Below are 26,231 nucleotides of genomic sequence, written 5' to 3'. Positions count from 1 at the left end.
TTTCCATCACTCTTTCTATCCATCTCCAGGGCAAATTGCATGGGTGTTGTTCGTAACATAATAGCATTGGGAGCACACAAACCCACCTCAACCCACTGTAAGCCTGTGGGTGTCTTCTCTCCGTCCAGCAGCGCTTCTTGAGTGAAATAAGCTAAAGGGAGGAAGGAACAAAATGTAAAGCAGCAGCAGATCCTTGGGCAGAGCCAAAGAAAGGGCTCCCGGGGGTCTGTTTCCTCCTGCATCACCTTGAGCGAGGGTTGTGCTCTCGCTTCTGGGTGTCCTGGTGTGACCTCAGCAGCCCAGGAGCAGCGGGATGGGGCTGAGGATCCAGCAGCGCTGATGGTGAGGGGCTGGGGAACCCCAGTACCAGATGCAGAGGTGAGGTTGCTTTTCAGGTGTTATTAAGAATGAGCTTGTGGCAGAAGTGCAAAATAATTCCTTGTGGAAAGAAGAGGAGTGAGAAAGTCTAAAGAACCAGAGGAGCAAAGCTGCCGTGTCCATCTGTGTACATAGTGTGCATCTTGTATTCCTCTTTACTTTTTAATTCTGAAATAACTTTTTCTTTGATGCACAGTACTTGTGAGAAAGTGCAGCAGGAGGTATTGTGTTACCTGGTTGGCAGGACAAAGTTTTAAAATGCTAATTGTGTTTTCCTTTTGAAAGCCTGAGGATTTTCTTGCTGCGTAGGCATGGCACAAGTGACTTCTAGGAGTGAGGATGGGAACGGCGGCAGGAGTCAGAAGAGGTGTTGGAAGTTGGTGAGTTGTCTGATATCAGTAAGGTGAAGTTTAGTAAAGCCAGGAGAAATGTAATGAGGGAAAAGAGAAAGAAAGAAGTAGTAATTAAAAAAAAAAAAAGACAAGGAAGGGGATTCCAGAGGTGTTACTGGTGTTTTCAAACACGCTGAAGGTTTTTGTGTGGGAGAAAGGCAACCAATTCTCTCTCATGGCTGCAGGGGGCAGAGGCAGCCCCGTTGGTGTGCAGCAGCAGGTCCCTGGGCTGGAGAAGGGTTTGAAGCGAGGGCTTGGGATTTGGCAGGGCGCCCGTCTTTGTGTGGCTTTTGTCCCTCCGAAAAAGCAAATCTGCCCAGCGCGCTCCAGAGGAGGCCTGTGACAAGGGGCTTGTGTGGGCTTATCCCTTAGAAAGCCTGAAGCCAGAACAGCTGAAATCCCCACGCCTCTGTCTCCTGTCCTGTTCCTATGGGTGCGGGGCGGCTGATGGCACCGCTGCCATCCCTAGGCGACCCCGATGTGCTGGACTGTGGCTGCTGGTGCACACTGAGGCGATATGGAGCATACCGAGGTGGGTATGGAGCCTGCAGGGCCCCTGCTGGCTTCACTTGGAGCTGTGTGGTGCTGATCTTTGGTGCTGATCTTCGGTGCTACATCCCCAGCCCATCCCGAGTGCTATGTGAGGAAGAGAGGGGCTGTGGAAACGCCGTGCGGAGCGCTGTGACGTCGGGGAGTCGGGCCGCTTCAATTTTGGTGCTTGTGGCTCGAGTGGCTGTGCTCGTTTCTGTGCGTGTAGTACGTCTGGAAGGGCTTTACCACCATTTGGTGGAAACCTGAAGGTTGTTGATACACCTCAACATCAGAGGTGGTTACCCCACACACCTCTTCCACCGTGCTGTCTCTGTCCTGTGCCAGACAGGAGCTGCCGGACCTGCAGTGTTTCTGATGGGCTAACGAATGAGCTGGAGTCGAGTTGGTTTTGTGCAACTAATCCCATTAGAGCTCTGGATTTTTTTTTTTTTAATTCATCTGATATTTCTAGTGGTTGCTTTTGTAAATAGATGTAGTGATGTGGAAGGATTAAGGGCTATGGATGCTTCCAGGATAGGTGAATAATGATGACAAATGGAGATGCTGAAGTACATAGCCCCTGGTGTCTGTTTGTTTTGGGTGTTAGCGGGCACATTCAGGTAAAGAATTCCTTCAAGGTTTTGAATTTCATCCAACGAGGATGAAGGGGTCAGGCTAACGGCAAAGCTGCCTTCATCAGCCCAGCTTTGCTGTGAGGGAAGCTGAACGTAGCGCCGTGGCCGTGGGAAGTGCCAGCAGGAGGTGAGTGTACCCCTCCTGCCTCCACCCTGGTCCGCCTGGGCTCACCCATGCCCACTGCCACCTTCTGCTGCACGCAAAACCAGGCACCTAATTCAGGTCCTTTGGGTGTTGCTCACGGAAAGCGAGCGAGCAGGAATTCCGCCTTGACGTGCGGCATTTCCCAGGTGCTTTTTGCTGAGCCAGGGACCAAGGCTTTTATTTGGTAACTTAGTTTTGAACAGAGTGAATTAAATGCAGGGATTAATCTGCAATCTGCTTTCAAGCATGGAACTTGCTTAAAAGTTTTAAGACTAATTCTTCAAGCATTCAGGTGTGTAGCTCTGCGGCTGTGACTTAACTATTTGCAGGAGGAGGCTCGCGGCAGCTGGCAGAAGAGAAGCAGAGCTGATTATAAAGCTTCAGTAACCTCAAGCTGATGGGAAGTATCTTATCTCTGCTTTCCACAATCCCCCCTTGCAGTTTCTGCCACGGGATTATAACGAATTTGTGCTTAAGTCACCCCTAGAGCAAGGGGGTTGCTTACAGGAGCACAGCAGGAGGAGTGTTGTGGTGTAACAAGCTGGGGTGCGCGGCTGCCGGTGGCAAGGAAAAGGCTTTGGTGGGATTGGGCACATGTGCCTGAGCCTGACAGTGGCCCTGACCTGCCAGGGAATGCCCTGGGGTAACGGGGGGCTGGGGGGCTGTAGGAAGTCCCAGCTCTGCTGCGGATAGGTGTGTACATGAGCTACTGCCAGGAGTTCAGATGTGTGTCCGTGTGGGCATGGAGCTGTCCAGGAGGCTCTCCGTGGCTGTATGTACGTGGTGGCTGTGCTCTTCGTGTCAAACCACGGATCCCAGCTCCATCTGGTTCTTGGATCCCATAGCAGAAGCAGGAGTGCTCGTTAGGAGCTAAATCCCATCAAGGCCCTCTAATTAAGAGTTGCTGTCCCTGTGTTGCTTGTGGGTTTTCCCTTGAAAAACGGCTGGTTCTTAGCCAATGCAGATGGATGCGTATGTTGGGTAAGCACACGAAGTTACACATTGCAGTGTGTGTGTGTTGCCAGCTTTATTTCTCCCTTGAGTGTGCAGCGTGTGCTGAGAGCTTCATTTTCCAGATTTTGCCCTCTTTTCACCCAGATTGCCTTGAAAGTCTTGGCAAGCTCTCGGTGCGTGCCCAGGTCCCCACGCCGTGCAGGTTTGAAGGCTCGCGGTGCCGCGCTGGCTGCAGCTCCTCGTGCCGCTGACTTGTGCCGCATTTTGCCTCTGGACCTGCCCCTGGGACCAGTAAAATATTAAAGGCTGGGAAAATCCAATCCTGCTGCAGCAGAGGGGCGAGAAAACGGCCGTCAGGGAGGCGTGCGTGCAAACCGTGGAGGTTTCATTATAGGGCTCTCGGGGTGATCTGAAACGGAGCTGCGTGAGTAAAATGTATAATGAAGGTTCTTAGAAAAATGAAGGAATTCTGGTGTATATTTTAAGCGAGCGTCCTAAAAATAACCTCCAGTAGCGTTTAAAGGGACAAGCTTCCAAATATCATCCTCTGCACAGAACAGCATCCCTTTGGTTTTTGGACTGCATCTCCCGCAGCCTGCTGTGCATCGTTCCGGAGACGGCCGCGGTGAATCCCGCCCTTGCTGCTACCCGGGGCCGAATTTTCCCCCTTTTTGGGGAGGAGGATGCCTCTTCCTGGCAGAGATGGAGTTAAGGGCTGCTGTGTGTACTGAAGCCAGCAGTGGTGCATGCCGGTACCACGGGGTCTGGTGGCTGCTGCGAGCCGGTGCCGTAGTGCTCTGCTGTCAGCGTGGGGCGAGAAGTGGCCATGTGAGACGTGGGGCTGAAAAAGGACGATCGCTGAATCAGGACAGTTTCTTCTCTTTTTTTATTATTATTTTTTTTTTCCTCCTCCGTCCTGAAGCTAACGGCCATGCAGCGTGTAGCCTCCGCGAGCGCAGCCCCGCTCTGGGCATGAAGGGCCGGAGCTGCTGGGAGTCAGGATCCGTCCGTTCCTTCTGCAACTCCGCCTGCCTCAACAAGTTCCCCAAGGGTCAGTGGCCATCCCGGCATGGTGGGGAGGGATGGGAGGGGGACACCGTGGTGTGGCAGAGCCCCTGGGAGCCGTGGGGACAGCGGTCTGCAGGGCTGCAGCCCTGGGGTCTGTGCGTCCTGGAGCGAGAGCTCCCCTTGCTTTTGGAAGGGGCTGTCAGGGAGGGCGTGCTGCACCCTGGTCTGTTTGGGGTTAAATTGTAAGAGATTTTGCTCATGTTGTGCGCTTTAAACATCAAAAAGAATTGATTTGTTTGTGGTGTCAAGTTAATTCCTGCCACAGACGGCCTGGCCAGCCTTATTACTTGGTTTCAGCAAATCAGACAGGTTTGCTTTGGTCTAGGAGAAACTTTGCAGCTAAGACAAAACGAGACCACTTGTGTGCAGCCAGTGCTTCGGCAGCTCGCAGCTCGCCAGCCAGAAGTGTCCTGCGGGTGTCCCTGTGTCAGCATCACCTGCTGCTGGGCAGCTGCGAGCCACCTGGTGCTACTGGGACCTGTGCTCATCTCCCCGCCTTCTCCTGGACTCATTTCAGCTGCGGTGTGAGGGCGGGGGGTTCTCTGGAGCTCCGCCAGGATCAGCTTTGGGTTTGTGCTGCTGGGGGAAGCCGGGCCACTAACAGCAGCAGGGTGACTCTCAGTGTGGGCCTGAAGTGCGAGCCTGATCTGGTGAACCTGGGCTTCCTTTGGGGGTTCGTAAAGAACTGGGCACCTCTGGAGAGACGTTTGCTTCCTTCTGAGATAGGTGCTGGGGTCATGGGCAGCTTGCCCTGTGCGTGCTGGTGTTTCGCCGCTGACCACAAGGAAGCCCCAGGACTTGCTCAGCCTTGGAATTTCTGTTCCTGGCTATCAGAAGAGAGGTGAGGTGTCATCTCGTCTTTGGTAGCTACAGGTGGTAAGGAAGCTACTGCTTCCTTACTGCAAACGCTGGCCCCGTTTTATTTTTATTAACGCACGGTAGGAAGGTGGCTGCAGAGCGCTGCACAGCTTCAGCCTCCCCTTGGTGTGGTCTCTGCTCATGGAGGTGTCTCTGTCCTGCTCCCAAGCCTCATTTCACAGTAAGTTATTTTGCCTAAATGTAATTCCCTTTAAAAAAAAAAAAAAAAAAAAAAAAAAAGGCATGGAAGGGAGAGATGCAAATAGGTCAGTTCAAAATCCTGGCATTTGCGGATTTACAGCAGTCTTCAGGCAGATGACAAAAAAGGTGTTTTGTTGTTTTTTATTAATCAAATCCAGATTGTCCCCTCCTTTCCTTTGGTTTTCCTCTCCAGCTGATGACGTGAGGACTGGCAGAGCTCAGGTGCGTGCGCCTGCTTTGTGTAAGTTGGCTCCAGTGGGGAGCAAAGTGCCTTAAGCCCAAATGAGACTCGTGTCCATCCCCAGGGTGCTTGCAGCAGCTGGGCATCCTCACAGTCTTCTGGGCACGTGGATCACAGGACAGCACATGCGAGATGTGAACCGGGTTGTATTAAACGTGCAAAATGCCCACGTGGTGCCTGACAGCCTCGGGTTGCAGGGGAGTGCTGCACAGGCAGGTGGTGAAGGAGAACCGGGAGAAAAATGCAGATATTGGCGTGGTTTAGCAACAAAAGCTGAACCCCAAAGGCTAGAAAACACTGGCTGTTCAAATTAATTTGCTGTAAAGATGTAATGTGCAGGCTGTGCAGTGAAGGAGTCCCTGGTAGGCTGGTTCTGCTTGGAAAAGGCAATGCTTTCTCCCAAAGTGAAGATATTTCTCAAGGATCCCTTGCTTCTCACTTAAAAATCATTGTATTGTAATAGCTGTTTTCTACAAAAAAAAAAAAAATAGAAAGGCTTTAACTCTGTTTGTCTCGCTGAAAAGGAGCCGTTTGAGGTACGATTAAAATGCTGATGGCTTCTAATGAGACCAGAGACCTTTTGGGGGCAGGAGACGCCTTCCGAGCAGTGGTTTCTGCTGGGTGTCCCTTGTGTCTGCAAGGCAAAACGAACGCAGACCTTGCAGGGCGACAGAAAGAGGTGGAAATGGAAGCAAGGAGATGTTCAGTGCTCTTCTCCATTTGTGTCTTGATCCTGTTCCATTAGAGCCAGGGAGATCGTGGCTTTGGCTTTGGTGACATCGGCCAGATCGAGGGGGGAGCACCGAGGCGCCGAGCACCCTGTCCTGCGCCATGGGAAAGGTGACGCTGCCTTGCACAGACACCCTGTGCTCTTTACAGCACAATCCAGCTTCCAAGGAAAGCTGCAGCAGAAACGGCCCTGCTGGGTCCTTTTGGAGCATTTGGTGACCCTGCTCTGAAATGTCAGCAGGAGCAGCCTGCCGTTAGCACTCAGTGAGGACACGGGCTGTCTCCTGATGGAGGTCAGGTCCCGGGCTGCTGCCGCCTGCACGCTGCTGGCCGGGCTCGTGGCACACACACACAGGTCAGTCACTTCTAACCAGGGCATAAGCTAAATGCAGGAAGGACACTTCTACAGCTGCACGGCAGTTTGTTTATTTTATGGCTGAGCTAGAAGCTGCTTCGACAGCTGTTTAGGACTGGTGCGCAGATCCCTCTTGCTATGGAAGTAAGGCTGCGTTGATGGCCACATGCAGGTGGCCAGCAGGAAGCAGTGCTGTACTCGCTTGGTGATGGACAGCGCTGTAGCCTGCTTCCAAAAGCAGAAGTGTTGATTCAGCCTTCTTCCAGATTTATTTAGAAATCTCCTAGGGAGGCTGTTGTGGGAGAGTTACGACACCTCTTTCCTTGTCATAGCCAGCCAAGAGCAGATGAAGCCAAAAATAGGCAGCAATATCTGATACCTGACGTGTGAAATTCACAGGCATGTCTCCATACCACTTCCCTATGCAATGGAGTCTCTCTGGGTAGCACGTTTGCTAGAAAGGCATCTCACTGAGGTGTCAAGGCACAAGGAGATGACAAATCCCCTGTTGCTTCCCTCTGAATGACCCCAGAAGGGTGATTCTCCCCTTCTTCTTGTGAGACCCCACCTGGGGCCCTGCGTTCAGCTCGCGGCCCCCAGCACAAGAAGGACAGGGACCTGTTGGAGAGAGTCCAGAGGAGGCCACGAGGATGATCAACGGGCTGGAGCAGCTCTCCTATGAAGACAGGCTGTGGACATTGGTATTGTTCAGCCTGCAGAAGAGAAGGCTCCGGGGAGACCTCATAGAGGCCTTCCAGTGCCTAAAGGGGGCTACAAGAAAGCAGAAGAGGGACTCTCTGCCCCTTTCCCGTTCATTTATAACCACCGTGGAGATCTCTTCCTGCACACGTGCGCGTGGCGTGGAGGAGCCCGAGGGCACGCAGGTGCCGGCGGAGATGTGTGAGCTCCTGGTGCCAGAGCCGTGCAGTGCCAGGCAGGAGATGTTCTCCTCGCCAGAACTAATCATCAGCAGCCACTAACAATGTGGGCTTATTAGCTGTGTCTTCCACACAAAGAGTAATTAGGGAGGAAGTGGCCGTCTTGACAGCCTGGTGCTGTAATTAGGGACTGGAAACGGTTTCTAGAACTGGAAGGAGCGGAGATGAACCCTGAGCTCCATCCACGTGGATCTGCAAATAGAGGCCCCGCGTACAGCCCAAATGGATTTATTTTTTGCTTCCTTACTGACGAGGCTGCGCTGAAGGCCAGCACAGCACTTCTGGGGGAGAAGATGCTGCGTCAGTGAACTGCCTGGCTCTGCGGGCGTGCAGTTCCTGGCCAAACACGGATCGGGGGCAGACGATGGAGGAGCAATTCCAGGGGCAAATTGCTGGTTTAGAGGATGTATTTCCACTAAGTCCTCGATAGTAACTGCTGTGTGGAGAGTAGCATGCGGCCAAACATTAGTGAGCCACTGCCCTTCCTGCCTTGTAGTCCAGTGGAGGTGAAATTATTGCTGCTGTGCCTGTAGGGATTAAAACTGGCTTCATGCTCACTCATCAAGCAGAAAACTAACCAGGCCACAAAGCGGAGGGTACAGAGTGGGGTTTGGTGAGTAATGCGGGCTCGTTGCAGGGGTGGACGAACCCTGAGGAGCCTCAAGCCCTCGGTTAAAGGGCGCTGTGCCTCGCCCCTTCCCAGAAGGGAACCGATGATGGGACAAGGTCACCGAAGGCAGTGATGAGCAGAGCAGCTCTGATGGGGTCTGGAGCTGGCTGGGTCAGCATCCAGCCCTGAGGGGACAGCTTGCTTTGCTCCTTCCAGCTCACGGGTAATGCCCTCGCCCCTTACCCAAGCAGTGCGTGGCTGCAGGGCTGGGTTCTGCCTGGAGGCAGCGAGCGTGGCTGAGCCGGGAGCACTTCGGATGCACCTCTTCTGAACAAAACCCCAAAGCACTGCAGCATGGGGCTGGGAAGGTCTCTCCATCACAAAGAGAGCATTTAATGGCAGAATTCTTCACGCCTGTGCCAAGCTGGCAGGTGACGCGGTACAGCAGGTTCTTGCAGGTGTTCTTGGCTGCTTAGGGCACGTTCCTGTGCTGGCTGCATTCCTCACCTTCAAAATATAAAGCCTCACGCTGGAACTGAAGGCAGAAACCTGCTCCAGGAGACAGAGGTGTTGGAGGCAGGCCCAGATAGTGCCGTGATGTCTGGCGAAGCCTCCTGGAGCCTCTTGCACTGGCTTTGCATCAGGTCAGTGAGGGCACCAGTGAGAAAGACTCTGCCTTCTTTAGCAGGTTGTTATTTTCTGATAAGACCAGAGGGTTTGGAAAGCTTTGGAAAAACATTTTCTGTCTCCTGGACTCTTTCCTTCAAGCAGCTCTGCATGTCCCCTGCAGCAGCACCGAGGCGATGGCACCCGCGGTTGTGAAAGATGGAGAGGCAGCCGAGAACAGATTGCTTTCGTTGCACCTTGCAAGCTTCTGGAGCGTCACCTTGCTGCTGAGGCTCTGTTGGGAGGGACCCCAGGTTGGCAGTTGGCTCAGGGGGTGGCAGAGAGGCTCCGACCACAGCCACGGGCTGCCAGGCTGCGGGGATGCTGAGCGCTGTCACTTGCTTTGAGCCTTGCCCGTGATTTGTCACCGAGCGGGACTGATGAAATTCTCTTTCTGTTTGTAGGAAGCGAGCTCTTAGGGCTGTTCGCCCATTCATGATTTTTCTTTTGCCCCACCCTTGAGGGTGCTTTGTTCCCTGCCTGCCCTGCTGTGTTTGGGAAGACTCGCTGCCCAGAAAGCGGAGAGAAGAAGGGAGGAGAAAGGGAAGGCAGCAGAGCTGCCCGGGTGCAAGCTGCCGTGTGCCTGCGCTCTGTGCCGCAGCCTCCTCAGAGGTGGTGTTTTAATCTCTCAGTGATATTTAGCAGAAACACGAAGCTTTAGAAAGGAAATAGGTGCTTCGTCTTCGTGCCACTGCCCTGGCGCATCGTGCACTCAGTGCTGGAGCAGGAGAGGCTCGGCAGCGAGCTGGGTGCGGTGCCACGCAACCCCCTCACCGGTACCTGCAGCTTTGCTGCGTTCCTCGCTCGGTGAAAGGTCTCTTGGGTGAAATTCTGTATTTTTCTGGGGTTTCAGCCTTTTTGCTGTCTGTTGCTTGTTCTTTATTAAGGGACTAATAAAAGCTTTGTCTTTCCTTCCAGTTCAAAGCCTTACAAAGTCTGTCCTGGCAGCCCAGTGCTCGCAGCGAGGCTGGTGGAGGTGCGTGCTGCGGGGCGTAGCCGTGCCTGCTTGTGAGTACTGCAGGAACAGGGCTTGAAACCAAAAGCAGGAGCAGTGGGAAGAGGGCTCAGGTCGGACTCCTCGGGACTGCTCGTGAGCTGCTTTCGCCCTCTCTGTGCCTGGGGCTTTCCGTTACGTGGGGGCAGTGGAGCAAAGGGGCTGAGAGATTTCCAGGTCGCTCACATCCCTCTGTTTCCACTGACCCTTCCTGACCTGTGTGGAACTGGAAGAAGGTGGGTAACTGACACCAGCTCTGATCCTCTTACACATGGGTAAGCTGAGCAGAGGTGGCTCAGGCAGATATAAACACGCATAAGGGCACACATTAACGGGTTGGTGTTCGTGTCGCGCCACCTGGCAGCTCTGCCTGGGCAGCTCTGTGATGGTTTCTCCAAAATCTTTGCTTGTGCAACCAGCTGAGCTGAGCTTAATAGTCTGTAGGGACACAACTGTGCGGGATGTGCGTTACCCATTGCGTTTGGCAGGAAAAAAGCTCGTCCTTTCCTGAGCCGCTCCGGACAGCACTGCAGAAGCAGAGGTTTCAGGACGGGCTGTGTCTTTGGGGTGAGCAGTTTGAAGCCCCCGGGGTTGACAAATTTTCCTGCCCTATTCCCGGTCCTGCTGCGGCCACGGTTCCGCGGGGACAGTGTTGTCACAGCCCCGTGACCTCCTCCTTGCTTCCGTTTGCATCGCTGCTCCCCTCCCGGGAGCACGGTCCCCTGTCACTTTGTTCATGTTACTGAGGGCTGGCGGGGAAGGAGAGAGCTGACGGGAGCGTCGGAGCGTCCTCTGTCCATCTCCGACCGGCTTTGGGAAGAAGAGAGAGCCTGGGGCAGGCTGTGTTTTCCCTGCTGACAGGAGACGGCCAGAAAAAGACTTTTTTAAAAATTATTATTTTAATTAACACCCAGCTGTGCTGCCAGCAGTGTTCCCCGTTCCTTCCACTCCTGGGTGCGAGAAGGGGAGGCTGCTCCTCGTAGCAGCTCTGCTCCTTGCTCTGCTGAAATTGTAGCCAGGCCTGCGGCTGGAAAACATCTGAACATCATTAAAAATGTACATTTGGTGACGTGCTTGGAGGCTACCTGAGACCTTGGGTGGTTTTAAATAGCTGCGTGCAGGGCGCTGGGGAAGAGGAGGCAGGGATGGGAGCCAGGGCACCCCCACGCTGTGGTGGGGCAAGGCCTGGCGACCCGTGGGTATGCGGAGGGAGCTTTCCAGTGGGTTTTCGTCTCAAAATAAAACCTCACAAAACAAAACAAGCCAACCCCAGTGGTGATTTTGCTGATCTGCTGGAATCCTGTCCACCTCTGCAACGGGGCTCCTGTCCCCTTGCTGGGGGCAACGCCGGGCTGCGGGAGTGGTGTAAATTCCAGACAGATGTGATTAAATAACAAAGTTTGGATGTTTTTTTTTCCCCCACGTGCTTTGTTGGTCAGTTCGACAAGAGCAAACGATGCTCACTTATTTATGACAACGCTGTTTGTGTGGCTGAGTGTTCAGCAGCTGGCTTGGCGATAGTCCTGAAGCCTTGGGGAGCACCAGTCCTCCCTGCAGAGCTGTCTTGGGTTGTGTGTTGGTTGTGAGCTTGGAGATTACCTGGAAATTAGAGCAAGGAGGCTTTAGTAAAGTGTAAATTAGTAACGAGCGTCTTGACACAGATCTTGTTGGCCCGAGACTGAGAATGGGTCACGGAGGTTTTCGCTTCCGTGTTGCTGATAGGAATTTAGCCCAAGAGTGGGGGTGCTCTGATGTGCATTTGGTAGATTTGGGATTTGGTAGAGCCCCGTGAGCAGGCATCTGAGCAACTTGGTCCATCCATCCAGGGGTGCTGGGGCTGGCAGGGCCATCCCGGCCAGTTGTTCAGGTGTGGATGAAGCAAAGCAGCAGCCTCTGGGGACCACAATTAGCGGTGTTGCAGACGAGGAGGCAGGCGGTAACACAGCAAAGCAGAGCGTTGTGCCCTGAGCTGGCCCCGCTGCTCAGGTCAGTACGCAGTGTGTCGATGCTGTTCCCAGTTGTATAACGAAAATTTTCTATTTTTATCAGGCCTTTTTTTTTTTTTTTCTTTTTTTTTCTTTCCCGGCGATGTGATGTGCAGTGTGAGCAGACAATTTCTTGGTAATGAATGGTTATTTCCCTGTAATCACACCTTCACAACCGTTCCTTTTTTTTTTTTTTTCTTTTCATTTTTATTCAGAACCGGCTGCTGGGGACAGGAAGGGGCATTTGGCTGTGCCCGACGCAGCCAACTTGCCACTGCTGGAACAATAGCATCGGCTGTGGGTTTGTTTTCATCTCCAGTTGTGCTCCCTGCCAGCTCTGCTCTTAGGGATGTTCAGCTCTGGTTCAGCAGGTCCAAGCTCAGCCAGGTGGTTCTGGTGGCTGCTGGCACTTTCCTCTGGCAATGGAGAGCGGGCCCTCACCCTGCCTCCTCCTAAAGCAAGCGTGCTGCGATCTGCTTGCAAAGAAAGTCCTCCTGGCTTCTCTGGAAGAGAGTTTTGGGGAGCTTTTTAAGAAATCTGCTTTGAAGACACCTGAGAAGGAGCCCCCTCCTCCCCTGAGGAGGAGTCTGGGGGGAGCTGCCACCCATGGGGGACCCGTGCTGGAGCAGTTTGCTCCTGGGGATGGACCCCGTGGGACGGAGCCGTGCGGGAGCAGTTTTTGAAGAGCTGATGCCTGTGGGCAACCCATGAGGGATCAGTTTGGGAAGGACGGCATCCCGTGGGAGGGACCCCACGGGGAGCAGGGGCAGAGAGGGACCATGAAGGAGCAACAGGGAGAGAAGGTGGAAGAAGGAGGATGGAGGGGAAGGTGTTTTTAGTTAGTTTTCTTTGTTTCTCACTGCTCTAGCGTGTTAGTGATAGGTACTGAATTACATTCATCTCCCTGTGCTGAGCCTGTTTTGCCTGTGATGATATTGTTGAGTGCTCCTTTTCCTTACCTCAACCCCTTAGCCCTCTTCATCATATTTTCTCCCCATTTCTCTCTGAGGAGGGGGAAAGAAAGTGATTGTAGTGGAGCTCAGCTGAGTAAAAGCCCCACATGCAGCAACCGAGGCTCTTGGCTTCTTCTCCATTCCGTTGTGGACATGGAGAACAGATCATTCCCTTCTGCTCTGCAGAAATTGTATTTCGGTCTCTCTGCAGGTTGTTTTCCAGCCCTGCTATCGTTTGCATGGATGGCTTTTTACGGTCACATCTGTTTTTGGAGTGCAGAATCCCAAACTGGGCACGGGCTGGTGGGGACTGATCGGAAAGCGCGGCACGTGTCTCAGATAGCACTGCTCTGCCCATGGAACCCTGAATTTATTCACTTTTTTTAGCTCACTTTTAAATCCTTTATTGCAGTGCCTGCTGGATTTATAGCCAGCTGCGATTGCTGGCTCCTTTTTCGTGCAGTATCTGCTGGGTTGGTGCTCTCTAGCTGGGGTAATGTGGCATCCTGCTTTTATCATGTCCTGTGTTTCAGTCGCCGTTTCTGCACTGTCTCCACACTCTTTTGAGCTTAAACCCTGTCTTGCTATGTGTTCTCAGCCCATCTTTGTTGCCTGACTTAGTGGTGTGTTGGAGTTGTTTAGGTGATGGGGTAATCAGACAATCCCATATGTGCCGGAAAGAGAGAATGACGGCAAGCCAGAGAGAGCTCAGCATTTGCTGCCCAGAGTTATTGACTGGTAACATCATCGTTTTCTAATTGCAGCAATAAAATTTTTGATGGCTGGACTGCAGTCATCATTATAAAAATACTTTGTGCTTTCCCAGTGCTTTCCTTTCAAAACAGCAGAGATCCTTCCCGTGCATTAATGGGCTGCATTGCCCGCTCTCCATGCAGGCTGGTACTTGAACGCTGCACAGGAAAGGGAGCAGAGAACATCAGGTGGGTCAAAACTCATCACACATGCACTGCTAGGAACCTACATGGCTTTGTGCTGCAAAGGGACAAGTAGTATTTGTTTCCCAATGGAATTTTGCAAACAAAACCTATTTCAGGTTACTCTTGGACGTGTGGTGGTGCCAGCACTGCACTGAGGCATCGACCTGAAGGCGGCTCTGGTTTTATAAAGCAGGTTTTGGGCCATGCTGATGGCTCAAAGGCGTTGCTCAGCACCCATGCGACAAGCAGCTCTGTTCACCTCCTTTGGAAATGGGTCCTCACAGCCCTGTCACAAGGAGACAGCGAGGGGCTGGTGCCAGAACAGGTCAGGACCTATTGATTGTTTTGTTTGCATTGACTTCCTGATGTCCTGGAAGAAATTCCTCTGCAACCTCCTGTCAGCAGCACCCCTCCTTCCAAGGAGGCACCTTGCTGGGCTCAGCCTCGCTACTTTTATTTTGGGGTCTTGGCTCCCTACAGTTTTCTTACCAGGGCTCATTTGCCTAGGGAGCTGTAATTGATCCTGGATGAGAGGCAAAGCCATTAATCCCAGCTGCTTTCTATCCCTTTGGTCTTTTTTTTTCCTGTCTTTTCAGTCCTTGTGTTGCTGTGGTGTTTGCTGTCCTAAAAAGAAACAAGCAAGAAATACCGGGCTGTGTAACAGCGTCACTTCTCATAGGTTTGGCTCCAACCAGTTGCAGCAGAGCAGTCGAGGAGGTTCCTGGAGTGTGTGGAAGAAAGCTTCCTGGCTCAGCTGGTTAGTGAGCCTGCTGGGGGCATGCCCCACAAGACCTGCTGTTGGTGAACCAAGAAGAGATGTTGTGGAAGCAGGAGGAAGCCTTCAAGGTGCAGGAGCAGGCTGTGCCCATGTGCTGTAAGACAGGGCAGCAGGGAAGAAGAGCGGCGTGGCAGAACAGGGAACTTTTGCTGTGACTCCAGAAGAAAAAGAGAGTTTATGTTCAGTGGAAGAAGGGACAGGCGCCTTCAGGAGAGTACAAGGAAGTTGCTTGCATGTGCAGGGAGACAATCAGCAAGGCTAAAGCCCAGCATGAACTCACCCTGGCCACTGTGGTAAAAACCAACATATAAATTTTTTCACAAATATATTTACTGTAAGAGGAGAATCTCAATCCTTTACTGGACGTGGTGGGGAACACGACTACTGAGAATAAGGAGGAGGCTGAGGTTCTCAGTGCCTTCTTCTCAACCTGCTGGACGGCCAGGCCCAGAGGGTGGTGATGAATGGAGTGAAATCCAGCTGGTGACTGGTCATGAGTGGTGTTCCCCAGGGGCTGGTGTTGGGGCCCATCCTCTTTGATATCTTTATTGACGACTTGGATGAAGGAATTGAGTGCACCCTCAGTAAATTTGTAGATGACACCAAGTTGGGGGTAAGTGTCGATCTGCCACAGGGTAGGATGGCCCCGCAGAGGGACCTGGACAAGTTGGGGTGATGGGCACTTTGTCCTGCACTTTGGTCACAACAATCCCATGCAACACTGCGGGTTTTGGGGCAGAGTGTCTGGAAAGCTGTGCAGAGGAAGAGGATCTGGGGCTGTTGGCCGATGCTTGCCTGAAAATGAGCCAGCAGTGTGCCCAGGGGGCCAAGAAGGCCAACGGCATCCTGCCTTGTGTCAGGAATAGTGAAGGCAGCAAGGCCAGGGAGGTGATGGTGCCCCTGTACTCAGCTCTGGTGAGGCCATACCTTGAGTAATTTGGTCAGTTTTGGGCCCCTTACTACAAGAAGGACATCGAGGCCCTGAAATGTGTCCAGAGAAGGGCTGCGAAGCTGGTGAAGTAGTGGGGTCACCATCCCTGGGGGTGTTTACGGAAAGGCTGGATGTGATACTTAGGGACAGGGTTTAGTGGGTGATAGTGGTGGGAGGGGGATGGTTGGACCAGATGATCCTGGAGGGCTTTTCCAACCTTAATGATTCTATGACTCTGTGACTGACAAAATCACAGTTGCAGAAATCAAGAGAAATAATATATATTTTTTTAAATCAGAACAGAAGAATTTGCTTTCCTTCTTTATTTCAACATAGTATGGTGGCAGATTGCTCTCTTGGCCAAGCTGTCATCCCGAGAAAGGCTCCAAAAATTTTTAAGCCATTTTTTTTTTATCGTGTTGGTGTCTAGCCTATTTTACATACTCATTTTCAATGCGTTTTTAACCAGATATGAATACGTAAATATATCTCTTCCCTTTGTATGTTAGATTCTCCTTTTTATTACAACCGTGTGCTATGTCTGATGGTTAACCAAAAGTGATTGTTAGAAGTGATGGAGTTTGGCCTCCCATGGAGGTTGGAGGGCACCTCTGGAGCTCTCTGCTCCAACCTTGGGCCAGCTTACACCGGCTCTCTCAAGTCCTCAGGCTTGAATTTCTTCAAAACTTGAGCATTTCGATTCTGTCCACAATCCTTATGGATTTCAGACGGGTCTGGTGGGACTTTTTTAAGGTCTTCAAGCTCTGGGTCTGTTCTGCAGAGCCCCGTGGTGGGCTCTGGTGCTGCCCTTGGCTCGCTCCCACCACCTGCTCCCACCGAGTGACTTGAGGAAATGTCGCAGCTTGTCCCAACGAGCCAATATTTGCTATTTTTAGGCATCCGTTGGCTCGAACAGCTTTCCATTTGCATTAGCAATAGAAGAAATCTCCCTGCCAGGTTGGTGATAATTGCGAAGCGATCACCCAAATTTGGAACGATTTATGACTGGTGATTTGCTCGGCTATTTTGATGATTAATTTCCAGCATAATTCTTTCCACCCCAAAAAAGCACCGCCTGGGCCTGCTTCTGTGGGTGCTGTGAAAATTCATCCCGCTTTTGGCAGCCAGGCCAGACTATTAAATATAGATGCCAGTTTGCATTTAATATTCATAGCTATTAAAAGTGAGGAAAGCAGATGAGTTTTTTGGAGCCAACGTGGAAATTGCTCCAGAATTGCTCCAGAGGAGTGGCCGGGGATCAGCACTGCGATAATCCCTGATGGGGAAGGCTCCCAGTTCTGCACCGGGGTGGTGGCAGCAGGGAGAGCAGTTTTAGGAGGACCAGAGGGACAGACAGAGCCTCCTGGTGCAGTGAGTGTGATTTCCACGGTGCTTTTTTGCCTGTCATCGCCCCCGCCAAGGTTGGCTTTGGTGCTCGCCTGCCCTCATGGACCTTCTCTGTACTGCCTGGGGAGGAGAAGAGGCTCCTATCAAATGGCGTGGGATTTCTGGGAGATGCTCCTATTGAAACACCTTAGGATTTCTCCTGCGTTTACCTACAAAGCACCTTGACAGGTACGGGAAAAGTCAGGAGCAACTGCACAAGGGGTAGAGCTGCAAAACAGAAGTCCGGGTCTGGAAAATCGCTCGCTTCACGTTGAGCTTTGCAGCATCATCCCCCGTCGTGTTTCTTTCTGCCCTCCCCAAACCCAGGAGACGTGGAAAGGAAAAAAGTCAAAACAAACATAAAATCCCACCAAGCTCAACATAAAAGCTTGTTTTAAGGAAGCCAAACCAAACCTCTCCAGCCCCAGAGAACAGCGCGGCTCCTGCAGCGTGTGCTCGGCAGGAGGAAAGCGAGGGACAGGGGGACGGGGGCTGTGGTTCTCGGGGTCGCCCCCAGGCAGAGGGGATCAGGGGCTGTGGCTGGTGGTGATTTGGCAGCCAACATCTCCCTGGGTGCTTGCTGCTGAGGCCAGGTGAAGGTGCTGGTGGTCAGAACCCCAAAATGAGGTGGGAGAAGTGCCCCTAATGCCCTGCCTAGGAGAGCACTGAGCTTTCCTCCTCGATATTGCTTCGAGCAGCTCGTTAGCCCTGCAGAGTTCATTAAAACCACTGACACCATTACACCATTCACTCCAGGCTTACTCTGTAATCCGTTGCAAAGTTTGAAGCCTCCACCTCAACGTTTTGGTGGTGTTGGCAGCAGCCAATGTGCCGGAGCCCCTCTCCAAGCCACGCAGGAGCAGTGCATTTGCTGTTTTAGCATCCTTCACCTGTCGGCGTGGTCGCTTGTGCCTTCAGGTTTCTGGGGGCACCCGGCTGGTGGGAAGGGAGCTGCATGCCTGGGGACACTGCCTCAGTGGCTTGGCTGCTCACAGCTCTCTTCTGACCGTGTTTTCTGACGCTGTTTGCTTTCGGGCTGTGGGCAGCTGGTGTTGGAGCAGGAGCACCCGTCCTGCTCCATCCCACACCTCCTTTCCCGTGGCAGCTCACCGACCAGCAGAGAGCCCGGTGGGATTCCCTGAGAAGGTAAAGGCGATGCAGGAAGCAGAGGCTGGTCTGGAAGTGAGGATATCCAGGTCCCAAAAGGCGAAGAGGACCGGGAGATCCATTCTCTCCTGGCTCCATGCATCCGTGGGAGCACCGAAATATCCTGGCTGTGAGCAGCAGCACCTTGGGTTGCTGTCGTGGCCAGCATGATGTGGCGGGGTCCCCAGCCACTCCCCTGCCACCTCCGGTGTCACCGGTGTCCCTGGAAGGCTGCAGCGTGGAAAAATGCCTCCGCCTGCAGCCAGCGTGCAGCTTTCCACCAGCACTGGGGAAACAGCAAGCGGTATTGAGCTGAGGGAAGCTCAGGGGGCAGAAAATAAGGATGTAAAGGGAGCCTTACCGGGCTCCTCGTGAGCTGATGCTGCAGGTGCCGAGGGCTGGTGTTGCTCTCCGGGGCTGCTGGGCTGAGAAACAGCCCGAGGGGGCTTACGGCCGCCGGCTGCTGATCCATTTTACGCAGCTTAAATAGCATCAGGGCTCCAAAAATAATCCTCCGAGCTTGCAGCGAGGCTGGCTGTTCCTATAGCAACTGGTTCATGCCAGTGCCCTACAAACGAAAAGCAAAACAGATTTCCTTTAAGTTCGGTCACAAGTCAAAACAAAGTACGGAAGAGGGAACGAAAGGGTTGTAGGGGGCCCTTTGTAGTGCACGAAGGAAGCACGGGCAGCAAAATGAAAGCTGCGTGTGGTCCTGGGGCAGGTGGGCTGTGAATTTGGGGTCTTGGCCATGCGGTGGTGAAGGCGCAGGGCTGCTGCCATCGCCCCACCTGCGCTCTGAGCTCCCCGGCACCCGGGGCTGTCACTTTCTGCTGCTCCTGAGGGTGTTTGTGAGCCCGGGTTGCTGAAATTGGGAAGCCCCCCATGGGGTGAGGTTGCTGGGCAGGTGGCGCGCGCATCCCTGCCTGCTGCTGCGGGTTTGGGGCAGTTTTTGTCCTCAGACGAGGAGACCTGAACGGTCTCTGTCTCCATGGGTGTTTCCTGATCCCCAGGGTGTCTCACCACGTACTTCAGCAAATCTGGGGCTGTCCTCCCCCAGGTGGGAAGCGATGGCTGAGAAGGGGCCGATGCCAGCACAGGGTCCAACCCTGTCCCCAAAACTTTTCCTGCTGGCACTGAGAAACCAGCTGGGAAGCGGCTGGCTTTGCCTGACCCTACTGCTTTTGGGTACCAGCCGGTACCCCGCTGGACTGGGGTCTCACAGGGCTTTGGGGGGTCCCAGTGACCACTCTGGTGAGTGCCAGAGGTGGTCTGGGGGCTCTGCACAAATTTTTGTCCTTTAGCTCGCTCTGATTTAATCGTAACCGTGCCTCCGTGTTTCCTTCTTCCCGTGCGCTGATTTCAGTTAATTACAGCAAATTATGTTGCTGGTGAGTGATGTTTGTATTTTACTGTGACTTAAAGGGTTCGAGCTGGGTCTCTCTGAGCTCAGGCACTCCCAGGTGCTGTGTAAGAGGGAAGGGGAGGAAGATTCCTCGAGGCCAGCCTTGGCTGAGGGGACCCCGGCTGAGCACAAGGAGCAGCACCGCAGGCGGCACGATCGGACCCAGGATTTGTCTGATTCTGTGCAGCGGAGAGAAAATGGGGATGGGAAGGATTTGGGGGTTAAATGCTGCCTGGGGGCAGGCAGAAAGATGCTTCCTGCTGCTCGGTGCTCCTACAGCACAGTTTTGGCAGTTTTTGTGAATAGCTGAGGTTGCCTTTGGGAAGTATCACTCGTGTCTGCAGACAGGAGAATCCCAAATCTGGTTCTTCCCCTGGAGCCATGCAGAAGTAACGGTGTTTTGTGGCAGCTGCCTGGTGTCCGTGATGGAAAAGCTTGGGAAATGGAAAAGCAGCCCCCAGGGCGAATTTGGTTACTTTTCCTTCCTGATGGCTTCAGTTTTGCTGCTGGCTCTGTTGAAGTTGGTTTTCTGGAGTTGCAGCTGTAACCATCCCCGTGGTACCTGACGGGTGCTGATCACGGCTTTCTGCCCGCCGCAGGGGGGAAGGTTTGGGGTAGAGGCAGTTTTTAGGACCAGTCCCTTGGGTGAAACAGATTTCCCTGGCACAGTGCGCTCCTGGCAGCGCCAGCGGCTCCAATTGGAGACGTGTACAAGGAGAGGGGCCGCCTCCCCCGGTGTCACCCCCATCCCTCAGCCTTAGCAGCCCTGAGAGTCCCAGTGGCAGCAGCAGGAGCCCTCCTGACACCTTGGGGTGCTGTCCCAGGTTGCTGTCGGTGCCGGGCTCCATGTCCCAGCACAGAGGGATGCCAGCGGGGTGGCTGAACAGGGGGTCAGGACTGGGCTCGTGCCCTTCCCTCTGCCCCGACACATCCCTGCCTGCGTGGAGGAGGCAGCAGGAGGCAGGAGGTCCCCCTGCCCGCTGGTACAGTCCGGGGGTAACCATGGAAACTGTTTTTTTTTTTTTTTTTTTTTTTTCTTTCTCCATCCCTCCCTTTGCAGATGACTCGGGCGACGAGGAGCCCGCCTCGCAGTCAGACAAGAGCGAGCTGCACGGCACGCTGAAAACCCTCTCGAGCAAGCTGGAGGACCTGAGCACATGCAATGACCTGATCGCCAAGCACGGGGCCGCCCTGCAGCGCTCGCTCAGCGAGCTGGAGAACCTGAAGCTGCCGGCCGAGAGCGGCGAGAAGATCAAGGCGGTGAACGAGCGAGCCACGCTCTTCCGCATCACCTCCAATGCTATGATCAACGTGAGTGCTGCCGCGTTCGCGAGCGGGCAGGGCGAGGCTTTTTCTCCTCCTCCTCTTCTTCTTTTGCCTTTCCCCTCTTGCACGGGCGCCGAACCCCTCCAAACTGCCCCCAGAGCCTGGCAAAGCAGAGGTTTGGGGTGCTGGGGGCTTTTTGGCCACTGCTGGCCGCGGCTTGCAGGCTGGCACGGCGATTCAGAGCCTGCTGCAGGTTCAGAGCCATGTCCCCCTGGTGCTGCTGTGGGTGAAGCTGTGCTCCTCGCTTTGCACGACCCAGGGGTTTAAGTGGTGGTCACGGGCTGCGTGGTGCCCCCAGCCTCCTGCTGGAGCTGCTCCCGGCCCTGCGCAGCACCGCTGGGCTTCCCACTTGCTTTTGGACAGCTTCTGGTGGGACGTGGGGCTCGTGGGGCTGTTGGAGCGAAGCAGCTCCTCCCGGGAGCGCCGGCTTCCCTGGGGAGGGGAGGAGAGAGCAAAAGGCCATAAAATATTGAAAGGGAAAAAGGAAATCAAAGCCTGACAGGCACGGAATAACGTACGAAGGCAGAGCTCGGGGAATCGCCGAGGGAGCGGCGCTGTCCCAGCCCTGATGAGCGGAAAGGAGGCCGCGTGTCACTCTGTGTGTGCTCAGAGGAATCATCAGCCCGGCGGCTGCACGCCGGGCGCTCGCTGGGGAGAGGCTTTCCCGAGCTGGGGTCCCCGTGCAGCGCTGCTGCTGCTGCTGCCCCGAGTTCCTCCGAGTTTCGGTGTGCCAGCAGGAGGCGAAGGGGTGCAGGAGCAGCTGGGGAGGGGGCTTTGGCAGCAGCCCCTGGGGAAGGGGCGAGCGGGGCGATGCCTGCTGCCTCGGCGTGGGTTGGTGAGTCCAAAACATGGAGTAAGAGGGGCTGTGGCTCTGGGGGGTGTCCGGGATGTGTTTCAGCAGCATCCTTTTCTGTGTTTGCTGGGCCGCTGGGGGAGATGCCAGAAGGGAGGAGGCTGTAACGGGGAAGAAGCAGGATGGGAGTGGGGTGGCAGCCTTTTGGGGGTGCTCGCGGCTCTCCCCGCTTTCTGCTGAGCCCATTGTTCTTTGGAGAGGGGACAGGGCCAGGAGCAGAGCCCAACCCCATGCAGCTGGGACCCTGGGACAAGTGGAAAGAGCTGCTGGCACAGCCTCTGTATGCACCCTGGGAGCATTTCTGCACCTCCATTTACCCTGTTGGCACGGGGTGATGCCCTCCAGGCTGTCAGCCCCTGCTACAACCTCTCCTGGGACAGGGGTGGCTCTGAGCACTGCAGAGCCACACCGAAACCTTCCAGATGGAAATGTTAAACCTCGCTGTGGAAAAGCACCCGGGACTAACCCATCTCCTGGCTGTAGCAGGGAGGATGCTCTCTGCGTGCCCACGTGGGTCCTGGCAGGCCCCTCGGGACCACGCGAGCTGCTTTCGGTGTATGAATGGCTCCGTGGGGTCTGTCTCTGATTTGGGATTGGGTATGGGATGGGGCTGGCCGGGCGTGTGTCCCGGTCCCGTTTCCACCCGGCCGCGTACGATGGGATTATGTAAATGTCCCCGCGCCGCGGGGGGCAGCAGCAGGCGAGTAGAAATAAGTAAATACATATGTAAATACAGCAGCTCTGCTGGTAAAAGGTGACCTCTGCACTGCAACCGTGCCGTGCTGGGGGTCTGGGTGCTCTCTGCAGCCCCCCCTTCTCCTTGGGAGGTCGTCCCCTGGGCTCCTGCGCGAGGGATAGCGGGGGGAGGTTGGGGCAGGGGGGAGCAGATTGCAAAGGCAGTGGGACAGCCCTCAAAATCTCCCAAATCAAAAACCTCTGGCAGCTGCCCGTTCGCTCCTCTCCGTCCTTCTTTTTGAAGCCTTGCGTAATAACGCACCGGGCGAGACACGTGGGAGAGCTCGGCCCAGCCGATGTGCCTGGAGCTGGAGGAGCCACAGCAACGCGGAGCCACAGAAAAGCGATCTGCCGTGGGGGAGGAGTGGGAGGTACGTCAAAATAAGAGGAAACAAACGAAAGGGGGGGTAATTGGAGGAGCAGAGACAAAGAGCCCAGTGCTGAGCGGTGCGGAAAGCTCCCGGCTCGGGATTCGGCAGCGGGCGGCGGCCCCGTGCACGCGGTGAGGAAGCGACTCGGGGAGCTCGAAATGTTGTGGGTGCTGCTGGAAAGAGGCTTTGAAAGGGAGTGGGTTTGGCTCCGGCAGAGCTCCGAGGCGGCTGAGCCACGTGGAAGCGTGCGACACCCGCTCTCCTCCTTCTCCTTTGTGCTTTTTTAGGGCTGGTGTGAGCACAGGGAGCGGCGGGGCTCGGCCGGGCTGCGTGTCACTGTGGGATTGGTGGCATACCTCGAGGCTGGGGAGCAGCCTGGCAGCAGGAGGAGGAGGAGGAGGGCAGAGGGAGGAAGGCTCAGCCATACGGGCACAGCCCGTGTGAGGAGGGCGAGGGTGCGGTGCTGGCTGCGAGATGCTGAGGTGTTGGGTTTGGGGACGAGATTTGTGTGGGGCAGGGGGACACGGGGACCCGAAGGACTCCACCGCTGTTCCTACAAGAGGCTCCAGGCTGACCCCCAGCACGGATTTCCCCTTCCCACAGCAGCAAAGCCACCCAGAGTGTTGCCACCCTCTCCGTGACCCCACGAAGGATGCGCTTCCCCAGAGCTGCTCTGTGCTCCGGAGCCAGCCCTGCCCAAATTCACGGCTGTTGCAGTGCCGTGAGCCTCCTGTGGCCCCGCGGGGATGGTGGTGTGATTAATCTCTGCTCCTAAAACTGTCAGCGTTAAAGCACTGATGTGGGGCATGTGCTCTGAGCAGCACTGGGCTCAGCCCAGCAGCCTCCAGCCTCGTGCTTAACCCCTGCCTGTGCTGCTACACACCAGGTACCTCCACACCAGCACATCCGTGCTCTCTTCCTTCCTTTCCCTGCCTCCTGGGCTGCCCTGGGTGGCTCCGAGGATGAGGGCAGCGTGCTGGGACCCTGCTGCCCCTTGGGATCCCCTAATTCACTGCAGGCACGACAGGAGGATGGATCCCACCTCCGCTCTGCCCTCCCAGAGCAGCTTTCCGGGCACCCGTGGGGCTGGAGGAGCTGCACATCCCTACAGAACTGGCGCTAACACAGGTGCAGCAGTGAGCACGTTGCCATCCTTGCTCCTGGGGCTGCTTCCTTATGGGCAAAAAATCACCCTCCTGCCTAAAACCCGAACCTAAAACCTGAGCTGCTCCCACCTGGGCCTGTCGCGGCGGCGAAGGTGCAGGAGGAGCCCGGTTAATTAATTATCCGTGCTGCGCCGCTCCGTCGGCTCTAATCGGCGCATCGAAAACCACGTCAGTGACCCAGAAAGCCCGTGGCTTTGCGATTAAATCCCTAACCCGGCCCTAATCCCGGGCAGACGAGGAGGCAGCGGCGAGGGGTCTGTGTCGCTGTGGATGCTGATGAACAAGTCACTGGGGGGGCTGCTTGTGTGGCGACCCTCTGGCTGGGCTTGGCGCTGTGACCTGGTTCCCCGAGGTCGCTGAAGCCTCCTGCCCTCTTATTTCACCCTCAGACCTTGCACGTGGCCGTAGGACTTGGTATAAATTCCGAGTCTGGGGCTTTCAGGCAGAGCTCTTGGAGCTGCTGCTCCCACAGGTGGTTTTGTCCTCACCACGGCGTGGGGCTTCGCGCCTCTCCTCCACCTCCTCTTCCTCCTTGCCGTGTCCATCTGACCTCACGTCTCTTGCAGCTCCTGTTTTTTTCAGCTCTGCGATAACTCCTCTCCTGCAGCTTCAGAGAAGGAGAGCTCTGAGCGTTTCTGCCCAGGCAGCTGGTGGGTGACAGGGGCTGATTTCTGCAGTCTGAGCACCTCAGAGACCGGCCTTACCCCGTCAGAAATGCCCCACATTGCTGCAGGACCACCCAGCCAGGCAGATCTGGCTGGAGACAAGTGCGACAAGGGAGGGAAGCTGCTGCTGGGCAAGCTGCTGGCACCCAGGGCTGCTCCTCATGGCTTTCATGCAGTTTTCTTTCAGCATCACAAATGCAAGCTCACTCTCCTACCAGAAGCTAAGCGGTCTTTCCTACAAGACTGCTTACATCTTCTTAAATTTCTTCTCTATTCCATCAGTTATCTTCATCCGTGAGAACGCAGTTTTAAAACTACTACAAGGAGAGCTGTGTGTGGGCGCACACGCGTGGCATGGGGCCGAAACCAAGGGATGAAATGAAGTGGGGCCTCCAGGGCCTGGGGCTGGAGCTGCCCGTGGGCAGTGGCAGCTGCTTGCTGCTACCCTGGCCGCTCACTGGGTGGTGGGGACCGGCGTCCTTCCAGTCTGGAGTTCTCTCTGTTGGAGAAAAGCAGCAGCCAGCAACAGGCAGGAGCTTGTTAGATCTGTCTGTGCGCACCCTCTTTGCAGGACGGAGCTGTCAAAGCGTGCTGAGGCTGGGGTCAGATCCCTGTGTGTGCTGAGCGCCGGCACAGGTCCCCCCTTTCCCTCCCTGCTGAAGCAGCAGTGTGACAGCTCACCAGCCTGGCTCTGTTTAACCATGAAGGCATTTGGGGCTGCTCGGAGGGCAGGGCAAGCCCAGGGGATGAAGTCTGGGATGGGATCTGGCCTTTCTGGGCCCTTTGGCTGAGGCTGGACAGAGCTGGGGAGCAGGAACCTGCTCTGGGGGCTGTGTCCCCACTCCGGATTTGGTGGTGCGGGTACCAGAAAGGAAGGAAGCGACCGCAGCGTGCAGCTGGAGGGATCTGGCTGCCGGGCAGTGAGAGCCTCTGGAAGGAAAGCCGAGGACGTGAGTGTTCCCAAAGGAGAGCAGCAAAGCCCTACAAGGGAGCCCTTCGTGGCAGCCCAGCTCTGCGGGGTCTCAGCTCCCCGTGCACCTTCCTGCCCGACACCGCGTGGCCCTGGCACGGCCGGCGGGGCTGCGGTGCTGCCTGGCTCGGTTCGGGGCCAAAGCATTGCGCAAATGCCTTCCTTGTTTTTCTGCCAGAGAGCAGGGCTTTGGAAAGCAAACCGCAGGGCTCCTGTCCCGCCGAGGACGCGGCGGTGATGGGCTTAGCAGCCTGCGTGCCCGAGGGATCGCAGGAGCCTCCGTTAACGCAGCTGCACCCAGGGATTTGCCACCGGCTCCACGCTAATCCTCTGGGCGGTGAGGGCTGGATTACACGGCCGGGGCTGCAGACAGGAGCCAGCCGTGGAGCCAGGGCCGGCCCCAGCTGCTTGGACCTGGGCTGAGGTTGGTTTGAGGGGCTTCAGAGGGGGCTTAGCGGAGGGGGTACGGGGTGAATGCTGCTGTTCACCTGAAGAGCAGCTCTTCCGCTTTATTGGGGCCAAATCAGCAGTCCTTGCGCCTGCCAGTCGAGAGCCTCGGTTGCCTTGAATTTCATCCGAGCTGCTGTGGGATGCGGGTGCTGGCAGGGACCTGCTGGGGGTCCTCCTGCAGGACCAGCAGCGTTTTGGGGCCACGTCGGGTGAGCGCTGGGTTCTGGCAGAGACGCCGCTGTTGGCGCGGTGCTGTGCGTGCTGCAGGGCTGGACCAGCTCTGGCTGCTCTCATGTCTCTCCCTGCGGCCCTTTTGGGGCATTAATGAGTTTTCCCGTGCCCGTGCATCCTTAATTGCATGGTGCCGTGAGCTGGAGGGGCTCAGCCCAGCACCTTTCAGGCTCTCCTCTTGCTGCCAGCCCTTCCCGGGGGAGAAGCAGCTCTCGGCGTGCCTGTGCCCTCCTCAGGCAGCTGGGTGGGC

General features: G+C 55.3%; 1 protein-coding gene across 2 annotated transcripts in view; it reads left to right on the top strand.

Annotated features, from left to right (window-relative positions):
• OSBP2 (oxysterol binding protein 2) overlaps positions 1–26,231 on the top strand; it is a 74,987-nt gene that overhangs the window by 31,682 nt on the left and 17,074 nt on the right. For both annotated transcript variants that reach the window (XM_082774142.1, XM_082774143.1), the window contains exon 3: positions 20,275–20,525. In XM_082774142.1, coding sequence (XP_082630268.1) covers positions 20,275–20,525 — 251 coding nt within the window. The remainder of the gene's footprint in view (positions 1–20,274; positions 20,526–26,231) is intronic.

The sequence above is a fragment of the Aythya marila genome (genome assembly GCF_965140915.1).
Source record: "Aythya marila genome assembly, chromosome: 17".
Classification (NCBI taxonomy): domain Eukaryota; kingdom Metazoa; phylum Chordata; class Aves; order Anseriformes; family Anatidae; genus Aythya; species Aythya marila.
This window is presented reverse-complemented; position numbering and strand designations above follow the sequence as displayed.